The 25771-nt window shown below is 36.4% G+C and overlaps 1 protein-coding gene across 7 annotated transcripts in view; it reads right to left on the bottom strand.

Moving 5' to 3' along the window:
* EXOC6 (exocyst complex component 6) overlaps nucleotides 1-25771 on the bottom strand; it is a 277514-nt gene that overhangs the window by 36140 nt on the left and 215603 nt on the right. For all 7 annotated transcript variants that reach the window (XM_047824816.1, XM_047824814.1, XM_047824819.1 and 4 more), the window contains 2 exons: nucleotides 20328-20469; nucleotides 2275-2348 (listed from right to left, as the gene is read on the bottom strand). In XM_047824816.1, coding sequence (XP_047680772.1) covers nucleotides 2275-2348; nucleotides 20328-20469 — 216 coding nt within the window. The remainder of the gene's footprint in view (nucleotides 1-2274; nucleotides 2349-20327; nucleotides 20470-25771) is intronic.

The following is a 25771-nucleotide window of genomic DNA, read 5'->3' as shown; positions in this document are numbered from 1 at the left end:
AGAATTCCTAAAAGAAATAGACCTACCTTCAACAGAAAGAATACCTTCTAGTAAACTAGAATAAAAGTTCAGAGTCTACCTTCTTCATTTTCTACTATCTTCTCCAACTTAGTAAGGCTAATCATTTACAGATCTAGGTCATCCATAACATTGTTCCTGGTGTGGCATAACACATGAGCATTGACTGCAGACAGAAATAAATATTAACATATATGTTCAGTGCTTTACAGATAAAATTGGGAGACAGGAATAATTTTTTCAGTTTCCTTCAAAACCTATCTTGAAGATACACCATTTATATCCACATGACTCACTGTCCTGTAAGTATTCCTAAGCAGTTTGTGGGTGTTTTGTTTCTCTAAAAGAGTTTTAAGCTCCACAAGAACTAAACTCTCTCTTATATTATTTTTGTGTCTATTTCAACCACATCACCTCTCTCCAAATAATCAGTACATAGTAATACATGTTTATAGAACACTGGTTTGGAATTAAAGCAAAAACACCTCTATTCTTAAACATTTACTGAAATCACAATTCCTTAACTGCTCAAATTGGTCCTGCTCTAAACATCACTGTTGGTAGAGTCTATTTGTATCAATGGTGGGGCCCCATCTTCAGTCATCTCCATCCCCAAAGGGGCTTGGAACATTAATAAACTAATAACCACAGTGGTGTTGTTGTTTTTTAAGATTTTATTTTTAAGTAATCGCTACACCCAGTGTGGAGCTTGAACTCACAACCCCTGGATCAATAACCACATGCTCTACCAGCTAAGCCAGCTAGGTACCTCCACAGTGGCTTTGTTTTAATTCCATCTCCATTTGGTTCTTCTTGTCAAGGGCAGCAGTCACTCCTGTTGTCAATTTTGTATCCCTGAGCCCTCTACCTTGGATCCACCCCCCCCCTCCATACTCCTGTGCCTCTCAGCTCTATTAAACTCCTTAAGCTTAAGATTAAGAAAAAAAAAAAGGAGGAGGGGGGAAAGAGGAAGAAAGAAATAATAAGAAAAAATATGGGAGAGATGGATAAAGGGTAATAGGAACTAAATAAAATGACAAGTGTAGAAATGTCAAAGAGTAGTAAAATGATTAGAAGAGATTAAAAATGATTAGGAGATATTATATTGGGGCACCTGGGTGGCTCGGTGGTTTAAGCATCTGACTCTTGATTTCGGTTCAGGTCACAATCTCATAGTTTGGGAGTTTGAGCCCCACATTGGGCTCCATGCTGATGGTGCACAGCCTGCTTGGGATTCTCTCTCCCTCCCTCTCTGCCCCACTCCTGCTCTCTCTTTCTCTCTCTAAATAAACTTTGAAAAATTATCATATTTCTTACGCAGAGTTACATGACCAGAAAAGAATTATGTTAATGTATAATTACCTTTTTAAAAGTAGTTTTATCCTTTTTTCTGGAGGCATACAGATAATTTACTGAAAAAAAACATTCTTGGGGCACCTGGGTGGTTCAGTCAGTTAAGCATCTGACTCTTGATTTCAGCTCAGGTCATGATCTCATGGGTTCAGGAGATCGAGCCCCACGTCTGGTTCTGCACTGACAGTTTGGAGCCTGCTTGGGATTCTCTTTCCCTCTCTCTCTGTTTGTGCATGCGCACGTGTGCGTGCTCTCTCTTTCTCAAAATAAACAAACATTTAAAAAAAGCATTCTTTATCACTGGCAAAATATTAAGCAAGGGGCTCCTTTCTACATTGTAATAATTTACATTTGACTTGGGTCCTGACACAAATTATATCACCAATTTTCATATAGGACCATGAAATCATTAAGAAATAACTCAAACTTCAGGGGTGCCTGGGTGGCTCAGTCAGTTGAGCATCTGACTCTTGACAGCAGCTCAGGCTGTGATCAAGATCATGCTGAGTGTGGAGCCTGCTTGGGATTCTGTTTCTCCCCCTCCCTCTACATCTTCCCTGCTTCACACACATGTACTTTCCCTCTCTCAAAATAAATATATAAACATTAAAAAAAAAAGAACTCAAATTTCAAGTGTCATTACACCAAAGTATAAAGTTATTTAGTCATGTGCTTAGAAGGTAATGACCAAGTTAGATATTCACCAATGAGAATGTTCCATGAGGTTGAGACACCAAATAGAAATAGAAGTTCAGAGAGAAGGGCCAAACTCATAGTTATCAAAGAAGCAATTTTTCAAAGAAAGGTTGTTTCAAGGCAAAAGAGCAAGCATTCCTGTAGCATTAGAAAAAAAAAAGACAACAGTTGATGGCAATAAGTGAGAACTACATTATTACATCTTACTTGTCTGAGGTCAATGAATGCTAGCTGCAGGGTATCCCCCTGGAATCCTGGCACGGGCTCAGAGCTGGCAAACACTATTTCAAAAAAAAGAATAAAAACAAGATTGTGAAATATACAAGGATTTAGCCACTAAATTAATTTCTACTCATTACAAATGTATTATAATATTTACACATAATCATTTCAAATGAAGACTATTTATGGCCTTCAATTTCCACTACTAAGAATGCTCTCCACACCCATTACCACAAATATTTTAATAATTTTAAACTTCTAATCTACCATTTAATCACTGTAATCCTTAATTACAATAAATTTAGAAGGGTTATCCCAGAAAAAGTTCAAGAGTAGTAATATACTTCAATCAAGAAAATTTTTCTGACTCTATTTAGCCTTAGGTGAATGATTATAGAAGCATTTTGAAACTATACCAATTCCATGGCTGTCAACATATTTCAAAAATTCTCCTTTGTTACAGAACATGCTTATAAAAATCCTACCTCTAGCTAAAAGCAATAATGGGCAGACACATAAAAAGTCAGCTTTATATGCAGACAACAGGTAAAGTGTTCTAAGTAGCAAAATGATGATGATGCAGGAATGTCTGTTCATGTCTAATAATTTTTTTCCATAGAAGGAATCTCATCTCTTTAAAAACTAAAAAATACTGTAAAACTTAAAAATACTTCAAAAATTTTTTTCAACAATTTTTTTACTTGAAAATTTTTAATACTAGTAATATAGCTTGTTTAGTTACATTGAAGACAATTCCAGTATTAGTTATTTTGAAGACAAAAGACTTTTATCTCACAAAAAAGACCTTCTCACTTTACATGAAAGCTTCTCTGATAAAAGAATGCCAGCAAGCATTCTCTCTCCTCATTAATATCTGAGTTTTCCTAAAAAACATTACAGATTTTTCATTTATGAATTTATGTAAGTCAGTATTTTAGAAGCCATTTAAGTTTTCAACCTATATATATAGTTCTTGGAATAACAAAAATAATTCTAAGTTCAGTGCATTATATGTGAAATATAGTTTAGAAAGGCTCAGAATCATGTATTTGAATTTAAATACATGAAAGCTTAGCATAGCTTAATTTATCTGGCACTTTTAGGGAATGAAAATGTCAAAATAAGTTTTTGTTGCTGCTCTTGTTTAAAGATAGTGTTAATTTTGCTTTAAGTATTAAAACTTTTTATTTTTTATTTTTTTTCCAATATATGAAATTTATTGTCAAATTGGTTTCCATACAACACCCAGTGCTCATCCCAAAAGGTGCCCTCCTCAATACCCATCACTGACCCTCCCCTCCCTCCCACCCCCCATCAACCCTCAGTTTGTTCTCAGTTTTTAAGAGTCTCTTATGCTTTGGCTCTCTCCCACTCTAACCTCTTTTTTTTTTTTCCTTCCCCTCCTCCATGGGTTTCTGTTAAGTTTCTCAGGATCCACATAAGAGTGAAAACATATGGTATCTGTCTTTCTCTGTATGGCTTATTTCACTTAGCATCACACTCTCTAGTTCCATCCACGTTGCTACAAAGGGCCATATTTCGTTCTTTCTCATTGCCCTGTAGTACTCCATTGTGTATATAAACCACAATTTCTTTATCCATTCATCAGTTGATGGACATTTAGGCTCTCTCCATAATTTGGCTATTGTTGAGAGTGTGCTATAAACATTGGGGTACAAGTGCCCCTATGCATCAGTACTCCTGTATCCCTTGGGTAAATTCCTAGCAGTGCTATTGCTGGGTCATAGGGTAGGTCTATTTTTAATTTTCTGAGGAACCTCCCCACTGCTTTCCAGAGTGGCTGCACCAATTTGCATTCCCACCAACAGTGCAAGAGGGTTCCTGTAAGCATTAAAACTTTTTAATCTTAAGTATTTTTTGATGGAATTTTAAACTGTAACATAATACTTCCTTTGGTTTTAAACTTTTTTTTGAGTATTCTAAATATTATTCAAACGTTTCTTAATTCTCTGGATTACTGTTAAGAACATTTTTTATTCTGTACAGTACAATACATTCCCAGGGCTGCCGCAGTATTAAGGTCCTTTATTTATTTATTTATTTATTTATTTATTTATTTATTTATTTATTTATTTAAATAGCTCAGAATGCTGTGCTGTTTGAGTACTTGTATCTAGCCTTTATAATTCTTCTGCCTTCTCTCTTGCAGTTTTAACATCAATTCTTACTCCCTGCTCTCTCACTCATCTTATTAATATGCTACCTTTTATAGTCTTAAACTGGCCAGTCAGCTAATCAACTACTAGAATTGTGTCTAAAGAGCAAATACAGCCTGAGCAGGGGCCTCTCCCACAAGTAAGGTAAATAGGTTTTATATATGCCTTTGAGTATATGTACTTTTCTAGTAAGAGTAACCTTTTTGCTATTCAGAGGTGTATCATTTTTTCCCTTTACTTCTTGGTTCTCTGCTATGTACTTAACTACATATGTAGTTACGGCCATTAGATAGGTGACTCATTAGATAGATAGGTGACTCACTTTTCTCAGGCCCCCTATTTCCAGAAAACTACGATTTACTGAGCAAATCCAGCCACACTTCTCAATATTTAGTGTAATTCATTCACATTATTGCCTTTTCGTACAGCGAAGAGTAGCATACTTTCATACTGTAGCAACCCCATCACCCCCAACCATGTCCCCAGTAATTGAGTTGTCTTTCTCTAGTACCGTCAGGTCTTAATTGAAAAATAATAAGCAAAATTATAATAACCTATTAAAAGTAAAAGTATTTTTTTAATGTTTATTTTGAGAGAGAGTGTGTGAGTCAGGAGAGAGGCAGAGAGAGAGAGAGAAGAGAGAATTCTAAGCAGGCTCTGCACGGACAGCGTGGGGCTTGACCTGAAGAACTGTGAGACCATGACCTGAGCCAAAATCAAGAGTCAGACACTTAATTGACTGAGCCACCCAGGTGCCCCAAAAGTACTTTTGAATTTAAAAAGTAAAAAGTAGTTTTCTTAAGACCACCCAGTATATTGTTGGCTGTTTTGACCACAATCTCAGGCTACTGTTTCCAAGTAACAGTTCACTATGAATCCCTAATGGTTTCCCACCAAGGCTGTAAATGTTAGCTCAGCTTCTACCATTTCCACGTACACATACCCATACACAGAAAATAAATACTTCCTTTAACACAAGGAGACTTACTTTATATATCAGGCATAAAAATAATCTCAATTTCAATTATTATCTAATTCTCCCAGATTTCTCTCCCAGATTAAGATTAATATCTTAATCTACCAGAATTTTTCTGGACTGAAAATAATCTGTCATTTTCTTCTCTTTCAGAAGTTCCTATTTAAGGCACTGTAGTTTAAGCCCCATTACTTGGCATCAAACCAAAGAGCTTAGTGTCAAAATTATAATAGTACCATACATTTAAATAGCACCTCACAGTTTACAAAGCACTTTCTCACACACCACCTACTTTGATCATCACAATAACTTATTTTAGTAAATAGGACATGCAGATGATGGATCATAAAATCTTGCAGCTAGAAGAGAAACTCCCTTTGAAATACTTACTAGTCTTCTGAAGGCTTTTAAAAGCCACTCAGTACTTTATTTCATAGATTAAAAAATTAAACATGTCGTGACATTCCCAGGATCACATAGCTAATTCAGATCTCCTAGCATTCAATCCATTGATCCAGAATCTGATTAAATAGCCTCTATCTTTTATCCTATCTCTCACAAGAACCTAACTAATATGGAAGTGCCACTTACTAATTTATAGCTCTCAGGCTTCTTTTCAAATGTTTTCTAGGGATAGAAGACAATTTAGCAATCTGATAGTCATCTGGTACCGAGGACCATTTGTAATTATATGCTATTCAATTTGTTCAATGGCTTCATATTTTTTTCTTCTTTAAAACTCAAATTCACTCAGTCCTGTTGTCTCTACCTTCTGAAACATCTTGAGTCTGAATCTGACTCTACCTTAGTCCAAGCTATCTTCTTGCTTGGATGTTAATACACACTCCTTTCTGATCTCTCTGCTTCTTCTGTGCCACTCTTCCATCCACTACTCCCTGTGTGATTTATGGAAGATATAAATGTGATTGGTGCCACTTCATAGTTTAACATTTTTTCAATCGTTCCCCATCACCTTCACAATAAAGCAAGACAAAAAAGGTCCTTTATAATCTGGCCTGTGCCTACCTCTTTAGCCTCATCTCTTACCACTTCCCTAGGAGCACCTTAAACTCTTTCTATACCAAACTACCTGCACTTCCTTGCATATGCCACAGTCCCTTTCCATAGTTTCTGTTATCCTTCTGCCTGGAGCAGCCCTTCTCCCCTTCTTTTCCATCAGATAACTCTTACTTATCCTTCCATTCAATCATCACCTTCAGTGAAAAACTTCCATTATCCTACAAGCTGGGTGAGTCTCTCCTTGTTCTCACTGCAACTTCCTGTGCACAGGCTAACCACACCACCCGTTTTGCTATCTTTTAATTGTTTGCCTTTCTCCTCTTCTTTTCCATCAGATAACTCTTACTTATCCTTCCATTCAATCATCTTCATTACCCCACAGGCTGGGTTAGCCTCTCTATACCACCTATTTTGCTATCTTATAATTGTTTATCTGTTTGGGTCTTCCCACCTGACCAGGAACTCCTTAGGGTAGAGAATATATTTTCATTTCCACATCCCTATCACCTAGCACGATGCCTGACATGTAATGAGTAGTCAATAGAAGTTTCTTAAATGAATGAAGGAAAACTGAACAAATGAACAAATACATTCTAAAGGGATGCTATCCAGTCTTGGTAATTGATATATTATGTAGCTTGTTGTTTAGCTCATGAATGGCGCTGTCCAATAGAATGTTATTCAATAATGGAAATGTTATGTATCTGCACTTAACTGAATTTTTAGTTAATTTAAGTTTAATAGCCACATATGGCTAATGGACTGCAGAGCTAAAACATTCTGTGTTTATATACTACATTTATTTCAAAATAATTGAGGATGGCTCAAAAACATTAGGGGTATTGTTTTTACTAATTAAAACTAAATTGTTGAGTTCTTCCACTAAACAAGAAACTTGTGAGACACAGAGATCATTTCTTTTACTTTTATATAATCCATGTCTGGTGTATCAGAAATATCCAGTAAATGTGTTGAATGAATGAATGAAAATAAAAATAATTCATGAGCTGTTTGGTCATCCCCCGACACTTGCAGTGCAGCTCTTCCTGCCCATGGGTCCTGTCCCTGTGCTTTAATAAAATCACCCTTTTGCAGAAAAAAAAAAAAAAAAAAAAATTCATTTCTATTAATATTGCCTATTGGTCCTAATAATTTTATTTTTTTTAATTTTAAAAAATGTTTATTTATTTTTGAGAGAGACAGAGACAGAACGTGAGCGAGGGAAGAGCAGAGAGGGAGGGAAACACAGAATCCGAAGCAGGCTCCAGGCTCTGAGCTGTCAGCACAGAGCCCGACATGGGGCTTGAACTCACAAAGGCGAATTTATGACCTGAAGTTGGACACTTAACCAACTGAGCCACCCAGGTGCCCCAATGGTCCCAATAATTTTAGAGATAGATTTCAACCTCTGAAGTTTTAAAGCATTGAATATTAATTTTTGGAATCCCTTTAAGTATTATCTTCGGATTCCTTCTTGGCTCATCCAGATCCTCATTTTGTATATGATTTGTCATATTTTGGGGTTTCTAGGTTTTCCCTCCAGTCATCTTTTCACTATTTCTATTTAATAATCCTACTTTCCTATTATGATATCTGTGTCTGTGTCACTTAGCCATGCCATGAGGGGTATTTTTAAAAAACACGAATTGGGGGTGCCTGGATGGTTCAGTCCGGTTAAGCATCAGACTCAATTTTACTTCAGGTCACGAGCTCATGGTTCATGAGTTCAAGCCTTGCATCAGGCTCTGTGCTGACAGCAGGGAGCCTGCTTGGGATTCTCTTTCTCTCCCTTTGTCTCTGCCCCTCCTCTGCTTGTGCTATCTTTCTCTCTTTCAAAATGAATTAAAAACCAACAAATAAACAAACACGCATTGATCCTGGTCTTCCAATAAAATTTAAAAATAGTTTCCAGGAAAAAAAAAGTTTCTGGGCTTTCTGAAGTTTTGTTTTTTGTTTTTGTTTTTTTAGGGGGGTCAGAAAAAGGCAGAAGAGTGAGAGAATCTCAAGCAGGCTCCACGGTCAGCATGAATCCTGACATGGGGCTCACTTCTACAACCGTGAGACTATGACCTGGGCTGAGATCAAGAGTCTGAGGCTTAACTGACTGAGCCACCCAGGTGCCCCAAAAGATTTTGTTTTTAAGTAATACCTTCACCCAACGTGGGTGGGGCTTGAACTTACATCCCCAAGACCAAGACTCTCATGCTCCACTGACTGAGCCAGCGAGGCACCCCTAAAGTATTTTTTTTATGTTTACTATTTATTTTTGAGAGGGGGGAAGGGGTAGAGAGGAAGACAGAGGATCCTAAATGGACTCTGTGCTGACAGCAGAGAGCCCGACGAGAGGCTCTAATTCATGAACCATGAGATAATGACCTGAGCCAAAGTTGGACACTTAACTGACTAGGCCACCCAGGAGCCCTAATCTTTTTTTTTTTCCTTAAATAAAGCTAGTATAAAACTTTGGGGGGTTTTCCCCTCTTTTTTTAAACATTTATCTATTTTGAGAGAGAGAGAGCGCGCGCGCGCACATGTGGAACAGCACAGAGATGGGAGGGGCAAAGAGAGAGGGAGAGAGAATCCTAACCAGGCTCTGCCTTATCAGCACAGAGCCCTACACAGAGCTCAATCCCATAAACTGGGAGATCATAACCTGAGCTGAAATCAAGAGTCAGACACCTAACTACTAAGCCACACAGGCACCCCTGGGTTTTTTTTTCTCTTAAATGTCCAAATTGACCATTTATTTTTTGAAAGCAAAATAACTTCATGATATACTCATTTCCTCTTATTTTATGCTAGAATATGGAACTTCATAATAATAAATGATCCAACGTTTTAAAATACCCTAAAAGAAAGACTAGAAAGGGAGATGTCTGATCTTACTGGGAAGGTCATTTAAAATAACAGAGTAAACCTCTGCTATATCAACCTAACCAGGAAGAGGACAAGTCTGAATTAATTTAGAAGAAAACTGAAAGCAAAATATAATACATGCTATGTAAACTGTGATTATAATGACCAAAAAATGTCTTCCAAATTATCCATCTCTTAAGTTTTAAGATACTAAGGAATATTTGTAGATAAAAACACAAGCTATTTGTATATATAACAAAGCAATTTGCCTTCAGGATCTAGATAAAGACGTGCAGGGTTTAGTATGGGAGTACAAAGACTGCTAGGATGTCAGACTGTAAGTATATATCCTGGCATGAAAGTATAAAACCTTCCCTGAAATTAAATACAGAAGAAATAAGTCCTTAAACAATCTTGTCCTAGGCAGACAGCTATTTTTACTGTGGGGTAGGGAATGTGCATTATTTGGACAACATCTACACAGGACATGTAGAATTGTCAGGGGGTGGGGGGGGAAGGGAAAGAAAGAGTCATAAGAGCAAAAAGACCAAAAGAATTGACAAATGATTGAAAGAGAGGGTGAGGAGGTGAGGCTAGTCTGAAGACTGCCTGTAGATGGCAAAGCAGGGGCATATAAAATGGAATAATTTTGTAACTAAATAAAATGACTGAAAATAGTCTGCATATTGAAGAGATTCCTTATAATTCTGTTTCTTGCTAGAGCTGAAGATTTAAAGTAGCTAGGTAGAACTCAAATTTTGGCTAGGCAAAGAAAGTATTTGAAGTGCACCAGTTGTGTCATTAGAAGGAATGACTAAGAGCACCATCTAGTGGTTTTTCTGATCATGAAGAACTCATGCTTGGGAGTCGAGGGTCTTATTAGAATTCTTGAGTCTTAGACTTATATTGTTACATGTGGTTGGCAGCAGTGGGATATAAGCCTCTAGGACCAAATGCCCCTCTACATTCATCACCTCACTTTTATATAAAGTAGTATCTAATCATCGCTCCTGGAATTAAATATGGGCAAAGTAGTCTTATCTGATACCTTATGTCTATTAAAACCAGGACCAATTCACAGAGCCAAAATAGCATCCAGAAAGAGACACTGGGCTGGCGTCTGGGTGGCTCAGTCTGTTGAGCAACTTTGGCTCAGGTCGTGATCTCACAGTTTGTGAGTACAAGCCCCACATCAGGCTTGCTGCTGTCAGAGCAGAGCCTGCTTTGGATCCTCTGTTCCCTGCTCTCTGCTCCTCCTTTGTTCATGTTCTCTCTCAAACAAAAACAAAAACAAAAACAGACAAAAACAAACAAAACCAACAGCAACAACAACAACAAAACTAAACTAAAAAGAGGCACTGGGGCGTCTGCGTGACTCAGTCAGTTAAGCGTATGACTCTTGATTTTTGCTCAAGTAATGATCTCAGGGGTTCATGAGTTAGAACCCTGCACTGGGCTCTACACTGACAGCTGCTTGGGATTCTCTCTTTCCCTCTCTCTATGCCCCTCCTCTGCACACTCTCACTCTGTCTCTCAAAATAAATAAATAAACTTAAAAAAAAGAGAGAGATACGAAAATACTGTTCTATGGATATATCCACACGATTTTCCCTGAATCCTTTCATTTGGAGGTATAGATCTCTTTACAAGACTAGCATTAAGAGGCCTTGAGGTCAAAGCTGTGTGTGCGTGCACAAAGACACACACAATCCATAAAGAGCCTTCAGCTTTTTTTTTTAAGTGGGCTAAGCCTTTATCCAAATTGAAAAAGACCAAGGCCTTTACGCCTAGAGATTCATCTATTCCTCAACAACTCACCATTGAAGCAGAGGCTAGTACTCTTCAATCTGGAGCTTTTCTAATACCTATGGATTTAAGATGTTAAACTCTTAGGAATGGATAACCTCATTTGGATATTTATATAGAATGTATGAAAAAGGACATTCTAGATCTATTTGGGGGGTACTTCAACTCTTTCTGATTGCCTGATGCTCTGGAAATACTCTGTATTTTGTTAGTGAAGTAAAAGATTTCAGAGATACCTTTATAAAAACTTAAGAGGACATTTTGATCTTTTCCTCTATGCATTTGCATTTGTAAGGAACCTATGTCGGGGCCCAATATATAACAGGTGTTTAATAAGTACAAAACAAAAGCACACATAAGATTTAGAACATCTGCTTCATACCAAGCGTGGAAAATCCTCTTCCAACCAAGAAGCAATTTCTCTTGAAGTTATACAAAGTCTATTATAGGATCAAAGGTTCTATGCAGCTTTCAGAGGCAGCTACATTTGCAATTCCAAATGGACGCCTTCCTGACTTCTCCAGCCAGGTAGTTATAGTAGCATTGTGGATTATAGTCAAGTTAATCAAAAGTATCCACTTCATTCATGCATAGACCCTACCTCATATTCTTAATCTATATAAATTTTTCTCTAAATTAGGTCTACTTCTTATACTTTCTCACAGTACCAAATACTTTCAAAAAATTTAACAATTTACAATCATATTTACCAGGTGCAATTATTTAATGATTGCCTCCCCTGGGGTTAAATCCCAAGACAGTAACAATCTTTTCTATTTTGTTTATCGTTGTGTTGCCTAAATACCAAACACACAGTAGATAAGGAATTAATTAGTGTATTACTCCAAAGCTCCACATTGCTTTGCCTTAAATTTTTCTGCATCTCAATCTTAAACTAGGATATATCTTGGAAATTATCAATTTCAAATCTTATATTTTACAGGAAAAAATGAGGCCTCTTGATTGTCGGTTTGTTCAAAGTCACTTGCCCAAAAAGAGCCAGGACTGGAACCATGGTCTCAACTTTCTGATATATATTCAGACCATCTTAAGGCTGATTTGAAAGAATTTTTTTAAAAATTCTATGTAAGGGGGCACCTGGCTGGTTCACTAGTGGAACATGTGTCTCTTGATCTTGGGTTATAGGTTCAAACCCCATGTTGGGTGTAGAGATTACTTAAAAAGTAAAATCTTAAAAAAAAAAAGTTCTACACAAGTTCATATAATTCTGCATTCCTGAACCCAGACTTTAAAAAAAATTTTTTTCAATGTTTGTTTATTTGTGTGAGAGAGAGACAGAGCACGAGCAGGGGAAGGGTAGAGAGAAAGGGAGACACAGAATCTGAAGCAGGCTCCAGGCTCTGAGCTGTCAGCACAGAGCTGGACACGGCTCGAACCCACGAACCGTGAGATCATGACCTGAGCCGAAGTCGGACACTTAAGCGACGGAGTCACCCAGGTACCCAACAGGCATTTTATCAAGTTTTGCCTAGTATGGGTTAAAAAAGAAAACAATCCAAAAGGGTAGTAAAAATAACCCCATAAGAATATATATTGTTTTCATAGAGATTTTCTTTTTTTTAATGTTTATTTTTGAAAGGGAGGGAGGGAGGGAGAGAAAGAGAGGGAGGGAGATGGGAAAGGGAGAGAGTGGGAGAGGGAGAGAGAGAGAATGAGAGAGAGAAAGAAGGGTAGAGAGAGAGGGGGAACAGAGAATCCCAAGCAGGCTCCACATGGTCAGTGCAGAGCCCTATGTGGGGCTTGAACTCATCAACTGTGGGATCAATGACCTGAGCCGAAATCAAGTGTCAGACACAACCAACTGAGCTACCCAGATGCCCCATCCATAAGAATATATTAAAGAAACTTTAACTCTTTAGCTCAGAACAGATAAGAGTTAAAGGGTTAAACACACTCATAAAATATGTTAAGAACTTTTATAAATGATTAGTTACGTCTGTATCAACAACTTAAATGGTCTTGAGTTAACGTATAGCCTATCAGTTGGCCTTAACTTTTTGACAACAAAGGCAGAACTTTAAGAGACAAATGTAAATTATAGAGACTTCTTGATTTGTTAATTTGTTTATTTATCAACAAATAATGGTGTGAACATAGCATTCTGCAAGGTGCCTACAACTAAAAATTCTATGTTGAATCTAACGATCTATCCTGGATGTTAAATCTCTCCTCTTCTCTCTCTGCCTCTCCTCCTCTCCCTCTCTTTCTCTCCTCTTTCTCTCCCTTTTCACACCTGTCCTCAGTATCCAAATCATGACATGCATTCTCTAGGTCTCTTCCACTGTGTGATTCTAACCATCTTAATCATATCAAATTATACCTTTACCCACTCAACAATTTTATGTATTTCCTCCTCCTAAAGGTCTGGAGTCTACCCTTTTCTCTTCATCCCCACTGCCCAAAGTCAAGCTCTTTTTATCCGTCATGCAACAAAGTTCTATAGTCTTTTACCAGGTTTTCCTACTTGCATTATCTCATTTCAGTTCAATTTCCACATGACATAGAGTTAACTTTCTATGATAGATTTTATCATATCATAGTCCTGATTAAAAAGCTTCTATAACTCTCCACTGCTTATTAAATAAAGTCCAAGCATTCAGGAGTCTAACTTTTTTCAGCCATATCTTCTAACGCTTTCATCATGCATCTTGTAGTCTAGTCACACAAGACTGTTTGAAGAGTCCCTAAGTGTTCTCTCACCACAGTGTTTTTGTCTATGCCATTCCCTCTGCTCAGAATGCCCTTCCCTGCTTTTGATGAAATCTTACTCATCCTTTAAAACCCAGTTCAAATTTCACTTCTATCACGGTCAATCTTCTCAACCCCATGGAGTGAAGAATTGCTCCCTCTCTACTATAATGTATATTTCTGTGAAGAATTGTTATTAAAAAATAACTGTTGAGGCGCCTGGGTGGCTCAGTCGGTTAAGCATCCGACTTCAGTTCAGGTCATGATCTCACGGTCCGTGAGTTCGAGCCCCGCGTCGGGCTCTGTGCTGACAGCTCAGAGCCTGGAGCCTGTTTCAGATTCTGTGTCTCCCTCTCTCTCTGCCCCACCCCTGTTCATGCTCTGTCTCTCTCGGTCTCAAAAATAAATAAACGTTAAAAAAAAAACTGTCATGTCCTATTGTAGTTATTTACGTGTCTGTCTCCTCCCAACCAACCAGACTGAGATCTTTGAAGCTTCATTCGTCCTGGATTTCCCAGTACATAACGGGTAATAGGTTCTCACTAAACATTTAAAAAAATGAATCTTCTTATAAATCAGTTGACTTTACATGGGAAAAAATTCAGAAACAGATTGAAATTTTAGTGCAAGCCAGTTTAATTCACAAATATGTGTGTCACAAGGAATACTAGAAAAAATTGTTTAAAACAGTAAGTGAGCACAAAGATCACTGAGAAGTCTTTCACCACCAGAAAAATAAAACAAAACAAACAAAAACTAAAAGCACATGGTTGAATGATGACAGAAACTAAATTATTTCCATCCTCCTACTTCCTTAGCTTCAGTGAGATGTCCAGTGGTTTCTACCAGCAGACTAACACTCTGAGGCCTAGGAAATATAATGTTTTCACAAAGTAATGATGATGGAAAAATAAACACTCTGTTTTCTGATCAAATCCAATTAAAGGAAACTCTAATTCAGAATAAAGACCATTTTGATGCTTATATTTCATGCTCACCTCCTATTGCTTAAATTCTTTGATGTAAGCCTCAGGTTGCCCAGGATCTCTGGTGGTTCATGGTCTCTAATTCCTGATCCCTACTACCTGAATTCCTTGGACTCTGGATCTCTTGCTAGTATAACACAGAGTAGTAAGATTTTATGTTAATCTCAAGAACCAGTCACTGTCTTTTAAGTAACAATTTCTGAGCATCTTGAAGAGAAAGTAATTACTATGAGTCTATATGGATTTATGAAGAATCGTAGTAGTATCATTTTCTTCTTTTAAAGGGTAGATTGATTGAGAAGAAAAATCCAAAGGTCGTTATTATCCCTATATGCAAGGTATCTGACAAACCTGCTCATTACTTTGAGCAAAACCATGAGTTAGGTTCAATTAGGGAATTAGTAACTGGCTGAAAAAAACCTCTTAAGATACTCATAAAATTCTGAATAATGGAAACAAGTCAATATGAAGGGCAGGTCCATATAATGTGGTACTCAAATTTTACTGTGCATCAAAATCACCTAAGAGTCCTATTTAAGGAGAAACTGCTGGGTCTGGTGCCCAGAGTTCCCAATTCAGCAGGTGGGACCCAAGAATTCACATTTCTAACAAGTTCTCAGGTCCTCACCTGGGGATCAGGTTCTGAGAACCACTAATGTACTGTAGCTCATGACATAGTTATATGGTTTTGTTCAACATTTTGCTAGTAGCCTCGTTAAATACATAAAAAGCATGATTACAAATCTGTGGATGATATTAAATTTTGATATAAAAAGATCTCAATAGGTTAGTTGTGGGACAAATCTTAAAATTTAATAGGGATAACTTTAAAATCCCAAAACAAGTATAGGATAAGAAAACAGAGCTTAATAATCTCCCTCCCTCAAGAGCCAAAGCATAAGAGACTCTTAAAAACTGAGAACAAGCTGAGGGTTGATGGGGGGTGGGAGGGAGGGGAGGGTGGATGATGGGTACTGAGGAGGGCACCTTTTGGGATGAGCACTGGGTGTTGTATGGAAACCAATCTGACAATAAATTTCATACATTGGAAAAAAAATAATCTCCCTCCCCCCCCTCTTTCAAGCGCGCGCGCGCACACACACACACACACACACACACACGCGCATATAAAGAGAGGAAGAGAACGATACAAAGGTTTTAGAAGACTACAGCTTCAACAATACAAGAGTATACTCTGGCAACCGAAATAGGTAATCGTAGTTTAGGTTTTATTAATAAAGTACAGATTATGGCACAATGTATTTGATAGTCCAACTGCAGATTATACTGGTTCTCCCACAACTGGGTATCTCGTAGTCAACTTTGGGTACCAGACATTAAACAGAAGGTAGTCAAACCAGTTTGTTCAAAGAAGATGTTTGGATCTAAAATGGTATTACATGAGAACAGTAAGAGGAATTGTTGATGTCTGGCCTTCAGAAGATTTAGAAGGATGGAAGAGCAGTTTTCATATAATGGTCTTGTGGCTGAGGATTTGTTTTTTCTCTGTATGACCCTAGGCAGAACTGCCACATACAGACTGTATCGGACTGCTTACTACATACGGGTGTCCAGCTGAGGAGAGGAGAGGGGAGGAAGGGAGGGGCTCACATTTCACTTGATAAGCCATGTGCCTTGGTGGGGGTTGAGTCCAGCTGGGAAAGGGGTGAACTTTTTCTAGTTCATATAAAAGGGACAACTCTAGAGGACCTTTTCCTTATAGTAGGGATCCCACTTCTAATTTGCACAAAGGCAGTGGTGACAGTAGCCAAGGTAGAACTAGCTCCATTAAGAGAAGTTGAGAGAAAGGGATTTCACCTCACTTTAACAAACTGATAGAGTGATGTATTATACGGAAACACATTTTCTGAAGAGTAGTTAATCCCCCAAACTGGATGGTCAAGGACTAGCTGGACAACTTCTTGGCAGGGTTATTTAGAGAGGATTTCAAGGTAGAGGAGTACGTGTATCTTTATTACCAAGTGAGTGGTGAAACTCCATGATCTTTTAGGATTCCGTGATCTTTTCTCCATGATCTTTTTAGGCCTTTAGGATTCTACATTTGAACTATCTGTCTATCTTCTTTCTGATCCATACCCCAATTGATTCCTATGGTATCCAGATCCCTTCTCTTCACAAATCTATGATGCATTCTAGCTTTCCTCCTATCTAGCCAAATCCCTCTCCCCCTCTGCCTGCCCCAGTATGTAGAAAGCATACACACTGCATTCATACTGAAAACAAACCTTTTATCTTATCTTTTTTAAACTATTTATTTTGAGAGAGAGAGAGAGAGAGAGAGAGAGAGAGAGAGAGAGAGAGAGAGCGCATAAGCAGGGAGGGGCAGAGACAGAGAGGGAGAGACAGAATCCGAAGCAAGCTGGCCCTGTCAGCACAGAGCCTGATGCAGGCTCAGTTTAATGAACCATGAGATCATGACCTGAGTCAAAATCAAGAATGGAACGCTGAACTGACTGAGCCACTCAGGTACCCCTAAACTGTGTATTTTAAAAAACTGCTTTCTGGAGTGCCTGGCTGGCTCAGTCGGTACAGCATGCGACTCGGTCTCCAGGTTGTGGGTTTGTGCCCTACGCTGGGTGTAGACATTACTTAAAAATAAAATCTTAAATTAAAAAAAAAGAAAGGAAAAACAAGAAAAAGGAAATACTGCTTTCTTCCAGGTTTAAAAAAACAAAACTACTACTTAAAATGAAATGAAAACTTAATTCTCTTAATATATTCATTAGAAAAAAAGCTGTTTCATTTTTAAGTGATTTGTGAATCAGTCACTAAAAGTCATGATGGGGGTACAGAAAGTCTCTTACGCCAGAAAGAGAGTGGAATAAACATGGAAAATGTAATGTTGGTTTATATTTGTTCCATGAGTACTAAATGTATGATACTGTATTAAATAATGATTAAGTAATACATGATAAGTATTAAGGAGCAGTGCCAACCATAGGCATAATCCTAAAGAAAGCTGAATTATCTTGGCTGGTTTGTCTTTGAATTCTGGTCTCTCCCTTTCCATATCTATAGAGTCTGAACCTTGGCCCCCATCAGGCTGGGGGTTACCCTTCTTGTATTTGAACTCAGATTTCCTGAGTTATACCTCATACTTAGGATTCTTCTTGGTCTCTTCCAAGAGAACAGTGCTTTAAGAAAATATCAACAGAGGCGCCTGGGTGGCTCAGCTCAGGCGAATGTCCGACTTCGGCTCAGATCATGATTTCGAGGTTTGTGTTCGAGCCCCGCGCCGGGCTCTGTGCTGACAGCTCAGAGCCTGGAGCCTGTTTCGGATTCTGTATCTCCCTCTCTCTCTCTGCCTCTCCCCTGCTTGCGCTCTGTCTGTCTCTCTCTCAAAAATAAATAAACATTAAAAAAAATAAAAAAGAAGAAGAAAATATCAACATAATAAGTTAACTGAAGGTAGAAACTATCCTATAGAAAGCAGAGAGGCACAGATTTGGGGGTTTATGTACCTTTCGGTAAGTAGAGCCAGGCTAGCCTTTTATGAAGAGGGAAGAGAACACAAGATCTAGATACCTAAAGATGCCTAGCCAAACAGTAATTTCCATTTCTGAACAAAAAACCTCAGAAGACATAACCAAATGCCAATAAAGGGTTGAACCACCCAATTATTCTGAATCCACATTCAAGATCTAATAACACAAAATGCCTAAAGCAATATTTATGTAAGATATTTACATATGTAATGTCATACTGGAATGATACCTAAGATACATACTGGAATGATAACCTAAGATAACTTTTACAGAACTTTAAAAAAAAATCAGTTTCAAACTACTTGTAGAATGGAATAACAATTACTTTGAGCTTAGAAACTTGGGGGAAAAAGTGTTTTTTAATAAATATTTTTAAAATACAATATAAAAATATACATATTTTTTATTGTTTTAAATGTTTATATACTTACTTTTGAGAGAAAGAGGAGGGAGGGAGGGAGCAGGGGAGGGGCAGAGAGAGGGAGACAGAGAATCCTAAGCTGGCTGTGTGCTGTCAGCATGGAGCCCAAAGTAGGTCTAGAACTCACAAACTGTGAGATGATGACCTGAGCCTAAATAGTCAGATGCTTAACCAACTGAGCCACCCAGGCATCCCTAAATACCATTTTTAAAATGATAGTTTTATTTTGAGAAAGATACATAATAAAGGTTTTCTAACTAGAGAAAATAGAAATGCTTTTTAGGAAAAGAAAATGAATGCTTCTCTTCCCTAAGGAAAAACTAATTTCCTTTTCCTTTGTGAATAAGCATCTCTCTTTTTTTTTTTTTTTGAAGGGAATAGGTACATTTTAAAAAAAACTTTGGACTTATTTTTTTGTGCTGATCTTGATCAAACAGCTTACATTATTATTCTTTTTAATATTAATTATGTTTTTCTTAGCAGAATGCCTTATACAGTGGGCAAATATTCAATAATTGTTGAAAAAAAGTCACTCTTGCTTCAGCTGCAAACTGCTGATCAACATCAGCAAATTATTGCAAAATTTGCCTCAGACAAATATTTTATAATCCTTCTTGTGCCCCACTGATTTCCAATTTATCAACAGTGGTGCCTGGCTGAATTGTCAACCAGAGACTTTCATTATTTAATCAGTGTACCATTCATTTGAAAGCAATGTTTGAAAATTGCTCTGTATACTTACATTCTTTATTTAAGGTTATAATTTAAGGTGATAGAACACGCATCCAGAAGCATATATAAACAAGGCTAATAACCAAACAGCACATCTCGTTTTGAAGCAGACTGGCTAATGTCAACATTAGATTATAGAATCTGCTCACCTCTTGCCTACAGAAAACAGTGAAAAACAATGGCAAAGGTGAAAGCTTAAAAAATTGGGGGGGAAATGAGAACCGAATATTCAGAATATAAAAGAAGCTTCATTTGGAATGTGGGGTCCTCAGATTATCTTTCCAGCAATTACCTAAAAAGCTACCTACCAGGGTGCCCGGGTGGCTCAGTCCGTTAAGCATCTGACTTTGGCTAAGGTCACGATCTCATGGTTCCTGGGTTGGAGCTTGCTTGGGATTCTCTCTCTTCCCCTCTCTCTGCCCCTCCCCAATTCGTGCTTTCTCTCTTTCTCAAAATAAATAAACTGAAAACAAAAACAAAAACAAAAACTGCCTACTGACAAAGTAAGAATGACAAACTTACAATGACTTCATTCATTTATGACCAATGTTAGGAGTGTCCTGGCAAGAATGACCAGAAGAAGGACTGAGGAGGAAAATGAATCATTTTTCAATTATCCCAGTCTGTACTGCCACTTCAGTGCTTTCTAGATAGAGCTCTAGAGGCCCTAAACTGAAGCTGAGGTATTTTTCTCTTTCTGGAAAGAAGTCACTTCTAAGGCTGCTGAAAATCTCACTGATCCAGGCCTTTTCCCTCTTTTCTGAACTATCCTTCTATATACCATTTTTTTCATATAATTTAAATATAGATTCCTAGAAATGCATGAGATTTAACCAGTAAGGTACTTACATTCACACTGTATGACATCTAAGTTAAACTGCTGAACAGCTCCCATGCTTATCTGTTTTAACTCACTGTCCAATAGCATCTGCATTAAGGATGTTGACAGATGCTGGCAGGCTGACATGCAAGCAGTCTGGGCAACTTTCCCCTGTTTAAAACAAACACCAAAAACAAAACATAAATAAACAAATACGTAAACACAGAAATACACCATAAAGTATCAGAAAAATTATATACCTGACATTCTTTTTGTTGTCTTTTAGGGGGTACAACAGTGATTATTGGCCTTTCTATTTCTGTATTCTGAGTGGCTATGCTTTTAGCACAGGAATTAAAATTAATCTTGTTTACTTGTCCTCCTCAGGACATAAATATCATTGAAGTTCTAACTGCACTCAGGAAAATTAAAAGACAGGTAAAAAACACATGAATTATTATTTTAGACCTCTTGAAATGTCTCAAGTATTTTTAAAAATACACATTAAAATATGACAAGTTATCGTACTGACAGAACATTTTATTCATATAATGTTTTTTAAGCTTTCCTTCATATAATTAAAGCCAGAATAAAGTTAGTTAATAAACAATATAATTTCCTATTTAAACTGTGCCTAAAATTCAAAATATACTTTCAATCTTAAGTCCTTACTTCTAATCAGAACATGAATTTGTAGCATAGCTTCAATTAGCTCAGGGGGCTTACCTACCAACATGATTTCAAAATCATCTACAGACCTAAATTTAGTTTTAAAATCATCTGATAATTTAGAAATATATGGTTAAGTAAACTACAAATATTTGTGCTTTTGTTTCACATTTGTATCATTATAAAATATTTTCTACCATAATAGCTCCTAAAAACTACAGAAATTTTCCCTGATAGCCATAATTAAGGCTACATGTTTCATCTCTAGATTACAAAGCTGAATCACATTACATCATTTTTAGTATAAATTGCTTCTTTAGACAGATTTTAATTAAAAGCTTAAAATAAATTACTATAAAGACTCTGTCCTGTATAGTTTTCCTTTCTAATACTGCTCCTAGTATTTCTGTCTTCAACCTACAACAATGTGATTTGGTGATGGACTAAATCCTGTGATAGGATTCAAAGATCCATGAATATGGTCAGAAATAATGACTTTTGGAAAATGTGCCATGTTTTGCCTCATCTGCATTAATAAATATTTACTCAGTGCTATTTGATAATTATTCTTTTCCTACTTTCACAAAGGCTAATCAAGTCATGAAAAAATCTCCTGAACATAAATGCTTCACTAAATTAGTACAGAAATGTTTTACACAGTTGATCTGTCAGGGAAGTAAGAAAGAACATAAATATATTTTTAAGATATTTATTAGAACATTTGTTCATTAAACTACACAAAGTCAGGCTAGAAACAAGGCAATCTTTTTGAGTAAGTCTTTAGCATCTAGACACTATGCAGTGAAAAACTGTATCTAAAATGGAATCTCAATTTCTCAATCAAAAACGTAGAGATAAAAGCCAATGCAAACAATATATTTGACAGATACTGATGAACTGCCAAAAAGGAATGTAACAAACAATGCAAAACCCAGCATGCTTCAAGATCCCCCAAACCCAAGAGGAATTAGTCTGGGAGACATGCAGCTCCATTCCCCAAGCACCATAATATCAATATGAATGGGAGGGGGACAAAAACGTAGAAAGAGGAGAAATCAATGGCATGTAATTTAATTATAATGTAACAGGCTTGACAATACTTAACAGGAATGTAATTTTGACCCAATGGAACAACTACTGCATTTTAGTTTCATGTACTTCTCCATCCAATCAGCTCCATGTTCTACTTATGCTGCCTCTATAATATACTAACTGCAAAACAGATTAATAAATTGCCCCCCTAAATTACTATTATATTCATTTCATAAGTAAACACACTGTACAAGGTAAGTGGTATAATTTTAAAGTGATACTTAAAATTCAACATGGGTTCTGACGGTACAAATGACTATATAACAATAGTACTGGAGCCAAAAATGATGGTAAGAGTACAGAAATACAGGCAGCTATTCCATAAACTTAGTGGAAATAGATAACGAAAACACACACACACACACACACACACACACACACACGCACGTGCGTGCTAATTTAACTTTTTGTTTAAACAACATACATAATAATAAAACCCTAATACTAAATTTCTTCTGATTAAACATATTAAATACAGGCTTATTGTTCTCAAAGATACAAGATTAAAGTATTTGTAAAATATTTTATAAATCTTCAAATGAAGTAAGTTCTTTTTATAGCCCCAAATTAAAGTTAATATAAAAGGTTTGGATTCTGTAAATATTTTAAAAGTTCTATAAGATTATACATTTTAAAAAAATGTTTAATTCCTAACCATAAAATGTGCACAAATATTCATAAATTTCCATCTAGTACTTATATTTAGAGAGAAAATGTTTAATGTTCCAAATATTTACACACCCAAAAAATACCTATGGCAATTCATTTCTGATGTAGCCCTTGTACATTTGGCATAAACAAAACACCCCTTTCTGAACATTACTATTGTTTTTATTATTGACATTCTTATAATATTATCATTTTCTAGAACAAAAATAATCTAAGTACTTTTGCAATGAACGATCTTTAAAAACTAGCCTGTTTCATTAGAGATGCTCTGTTTTTTAACAAACAAAACCAAAATAATAAATTTCAAGCACCTAGAAATTTCTGCTGCCCTCATCTGAAAAATTAATTGCAACTATTATTAACATTTTCTTTCTCTTTAACACAAAGTTCAACAAGTAAGTAAAAACACCTGCCAAACTTTTAAAGGTAACTACTTTTTTACCCTCCTCTAACATTTTGCTGAAAAACAACTTGCAAAGAGAGAAAACCCTTAGACAAACTTCTTATATTTCAAAGGAACTTGTAAAAGAGAATCTGCTGACATATTAGATCCTTTTTGCATTACCCAAAAGCTTTTCTTCTAAGAACAATTGTGGTAAGGAGACATTTGGCTCCTAGGAAATTCCCAAAGGGTCAACCATATGCATCCTTCCATGGCACCTTCACAGCGCTGCTTTCTAGATCCATGTCTCAAAAGCAGCTTTCATCATTTACTTGTGTGTCAGTCAATATGATTTATGGACTGCATTCAACAAAGTCAAAGCATATAGAATGAGAAATATGACTACAATCTGCTAATTTGTTTTGTATTGAGCCACTTAAGAGTCAAAGACCTGATGTCAGACTGAGACCAGCAACACAATTAACCAGTCGGTGACAGATTCATCCATCCTCCCTGCCAGGCTGTGCCAATCAAAGACAGCATGAGGCGACATTTGGTGAAATCAGTAAGAAAACTCATTCTCTAGGCAACCTATGTGAGACCTTGATTGACACTTTTTGAATTTAGTTTGTGGAACACAGCCACTCTTTACCCAATAGTCCCTCACTGCAAGCTGTGAAATAAGGCTTTTAATGCCAATCACAGGAACAATAAACCACAAACCACCAACCCTCAGTTTAAAAGGAATCAAGAAAACACATCTGTTTGTATGTCAAGCCAAATTTCTAAAATAATTTACTATTATAGATTAGGCTAAAGATACTCCATTTCCTTTGAAACACCGCAAAATGACATGGTAACAAAAATACAACACATTTTATTAGATTATGGCTCAAAACTGTTTTGGTTTCAAAGTAATGTTTTGATAGATCTACTCTGATATAATAATAGGAGAAATGTAGAATACTTAAAAACTAATTTGACACATTTAAATTTTCATTTGAAGTTTTCATTTCTGTCTCACCATTCTCTTATTTCAAAGATCTAATAAAAAAAGAAAGGTTTGATTTCAACAGTAATTATTTGAAAGCATTTTTCAATGCTGCTTTCATTCTCTCTCAACTACATGTAACATAAAAATGTGCTCTTGAAATCACAACCATTCTTTCTGTATTGGTCTCCCTTCCTTAAAGATCCCAGGAGAATCCATTTTACTCTATTTATATTCCCACAAAAGGTCAACTTTGCACAATAAACTACTTTTTTATTTAAGTAAAAAGAAATATATAGACTCAAAAATATTGTGCATTGCATTTATTGTTCTTTAAATTGGTAACAGGTTTTGTTTTAAAAGGTTACATAACTCTTGTCAGAAAAAAATGGAAAACTGAAGTAAAATCATGGTCAATTTGAATATTAACTCTAACACTGGCAACAGAACTTATTAACTAATTCTGATTCTGTACGGCTTTTTACAATTATTTAAGTTATTAATTTTTTAAGTTGTTTAAATTAAAGCAGTAAAATATTGCCATATTATTCTAAATCACTGCCTCTCTGTTTGCTGCATAAATTTCAGTTGAAACTGTGAAATAGTCTTTTCAAAGGAAAGGCAAAAGAGAAAGGGAAGTATTGATGAATTGGTCAGTCTCCCAAAGAGCCACAATGCATAGCCTTTTTAAAAACTAACAGACTAAAAGAGTGAAGTCTTTCATCAAATGTGAAGTAAACACTAAAATTAGAAATAAATTCCTAATTGAAATATGAGAAAATATGTCTAGTTGAAAAGTAGACATTTTAACTTAAGAAATTTATTATTCTTCCATTTTATATAAGAACCACTAATCTAAAGTTTTACTATATAAAACTACATCTTGCTCATATGTAAAGAATGTATTAAATAAATCATGAAAAAACATACCTAAAACATTAGAATACATGAAAATTTCCCAAAGATGACTTCACAAATGCACAAAGATTCTTCTAGCTCCTAAAATAGGCTTCTGTCTGAACACTGTAATACTGACATATAGAACACTGAAATGTCTCAGATTCCCAATAATACAGAATGGGTGAGTTAGAAAGGCTTAAATATCAAGATGAATTCCTTCAGTGAGTTTTAATAACTTTATAACACTATCTTGAAGACAGATTTTTGAGATTATGCCAAAAACATTCATAGTTCTATCAAAATATACTCAACTCTAAACACCTCCAACATTCTCCAAAATACCTCTTTGACACCTCTATAGTCTTCTCATACCCTTTCTATCTCCCCCTAAAGTAGCTCTAGCCCCAAAAGAGTTGATTCTCACATCAGTTAACCATAATCCCATAGTGAAGGAGGAATTCCCATTCTCCCTTTTCTGGCTTTTCTCCTCCTAACAAATCCCAATCATAAGGATATGAGACTGTAACATAAATGCTTGCTCTTGGGAACACACACACACACACACACACACAGAGAGATTAAATAGAACACAATCATTTTAAAGTTGGGGGAAAAAATTCCGCAAACTGGGAAAACTTTAGGATAGCTGTAATACATGGGTATTTCTCTTTCATTCAAAACTTCCTATAGGGCTCATCAAACTTTGGTGGCCTTTTATTATTTTATGTTTTTAACATTTTTTCATTTTTGAGAGACAGAGAGAGACAGAG

The sequence above is a fragment of the Prionailurus viverrinus genome, chromosome D2, assembly GCF_022837055.1.
Source record: "Prionailurus viverrinus isolate Anna chromosome D2, UM_Priviv_1.0, whole genome shotgun sequence".
NCBI lineage: Eukaryota > Metazoa > Chordata > Mammalia > Carnivora > Felidae > Prionailurus > Prionailurus viverrinus.
Note: the sequence above shows the minus strand (reverse complement) of the source record. Positions and strands in the feature narration are given on the sequence as shown.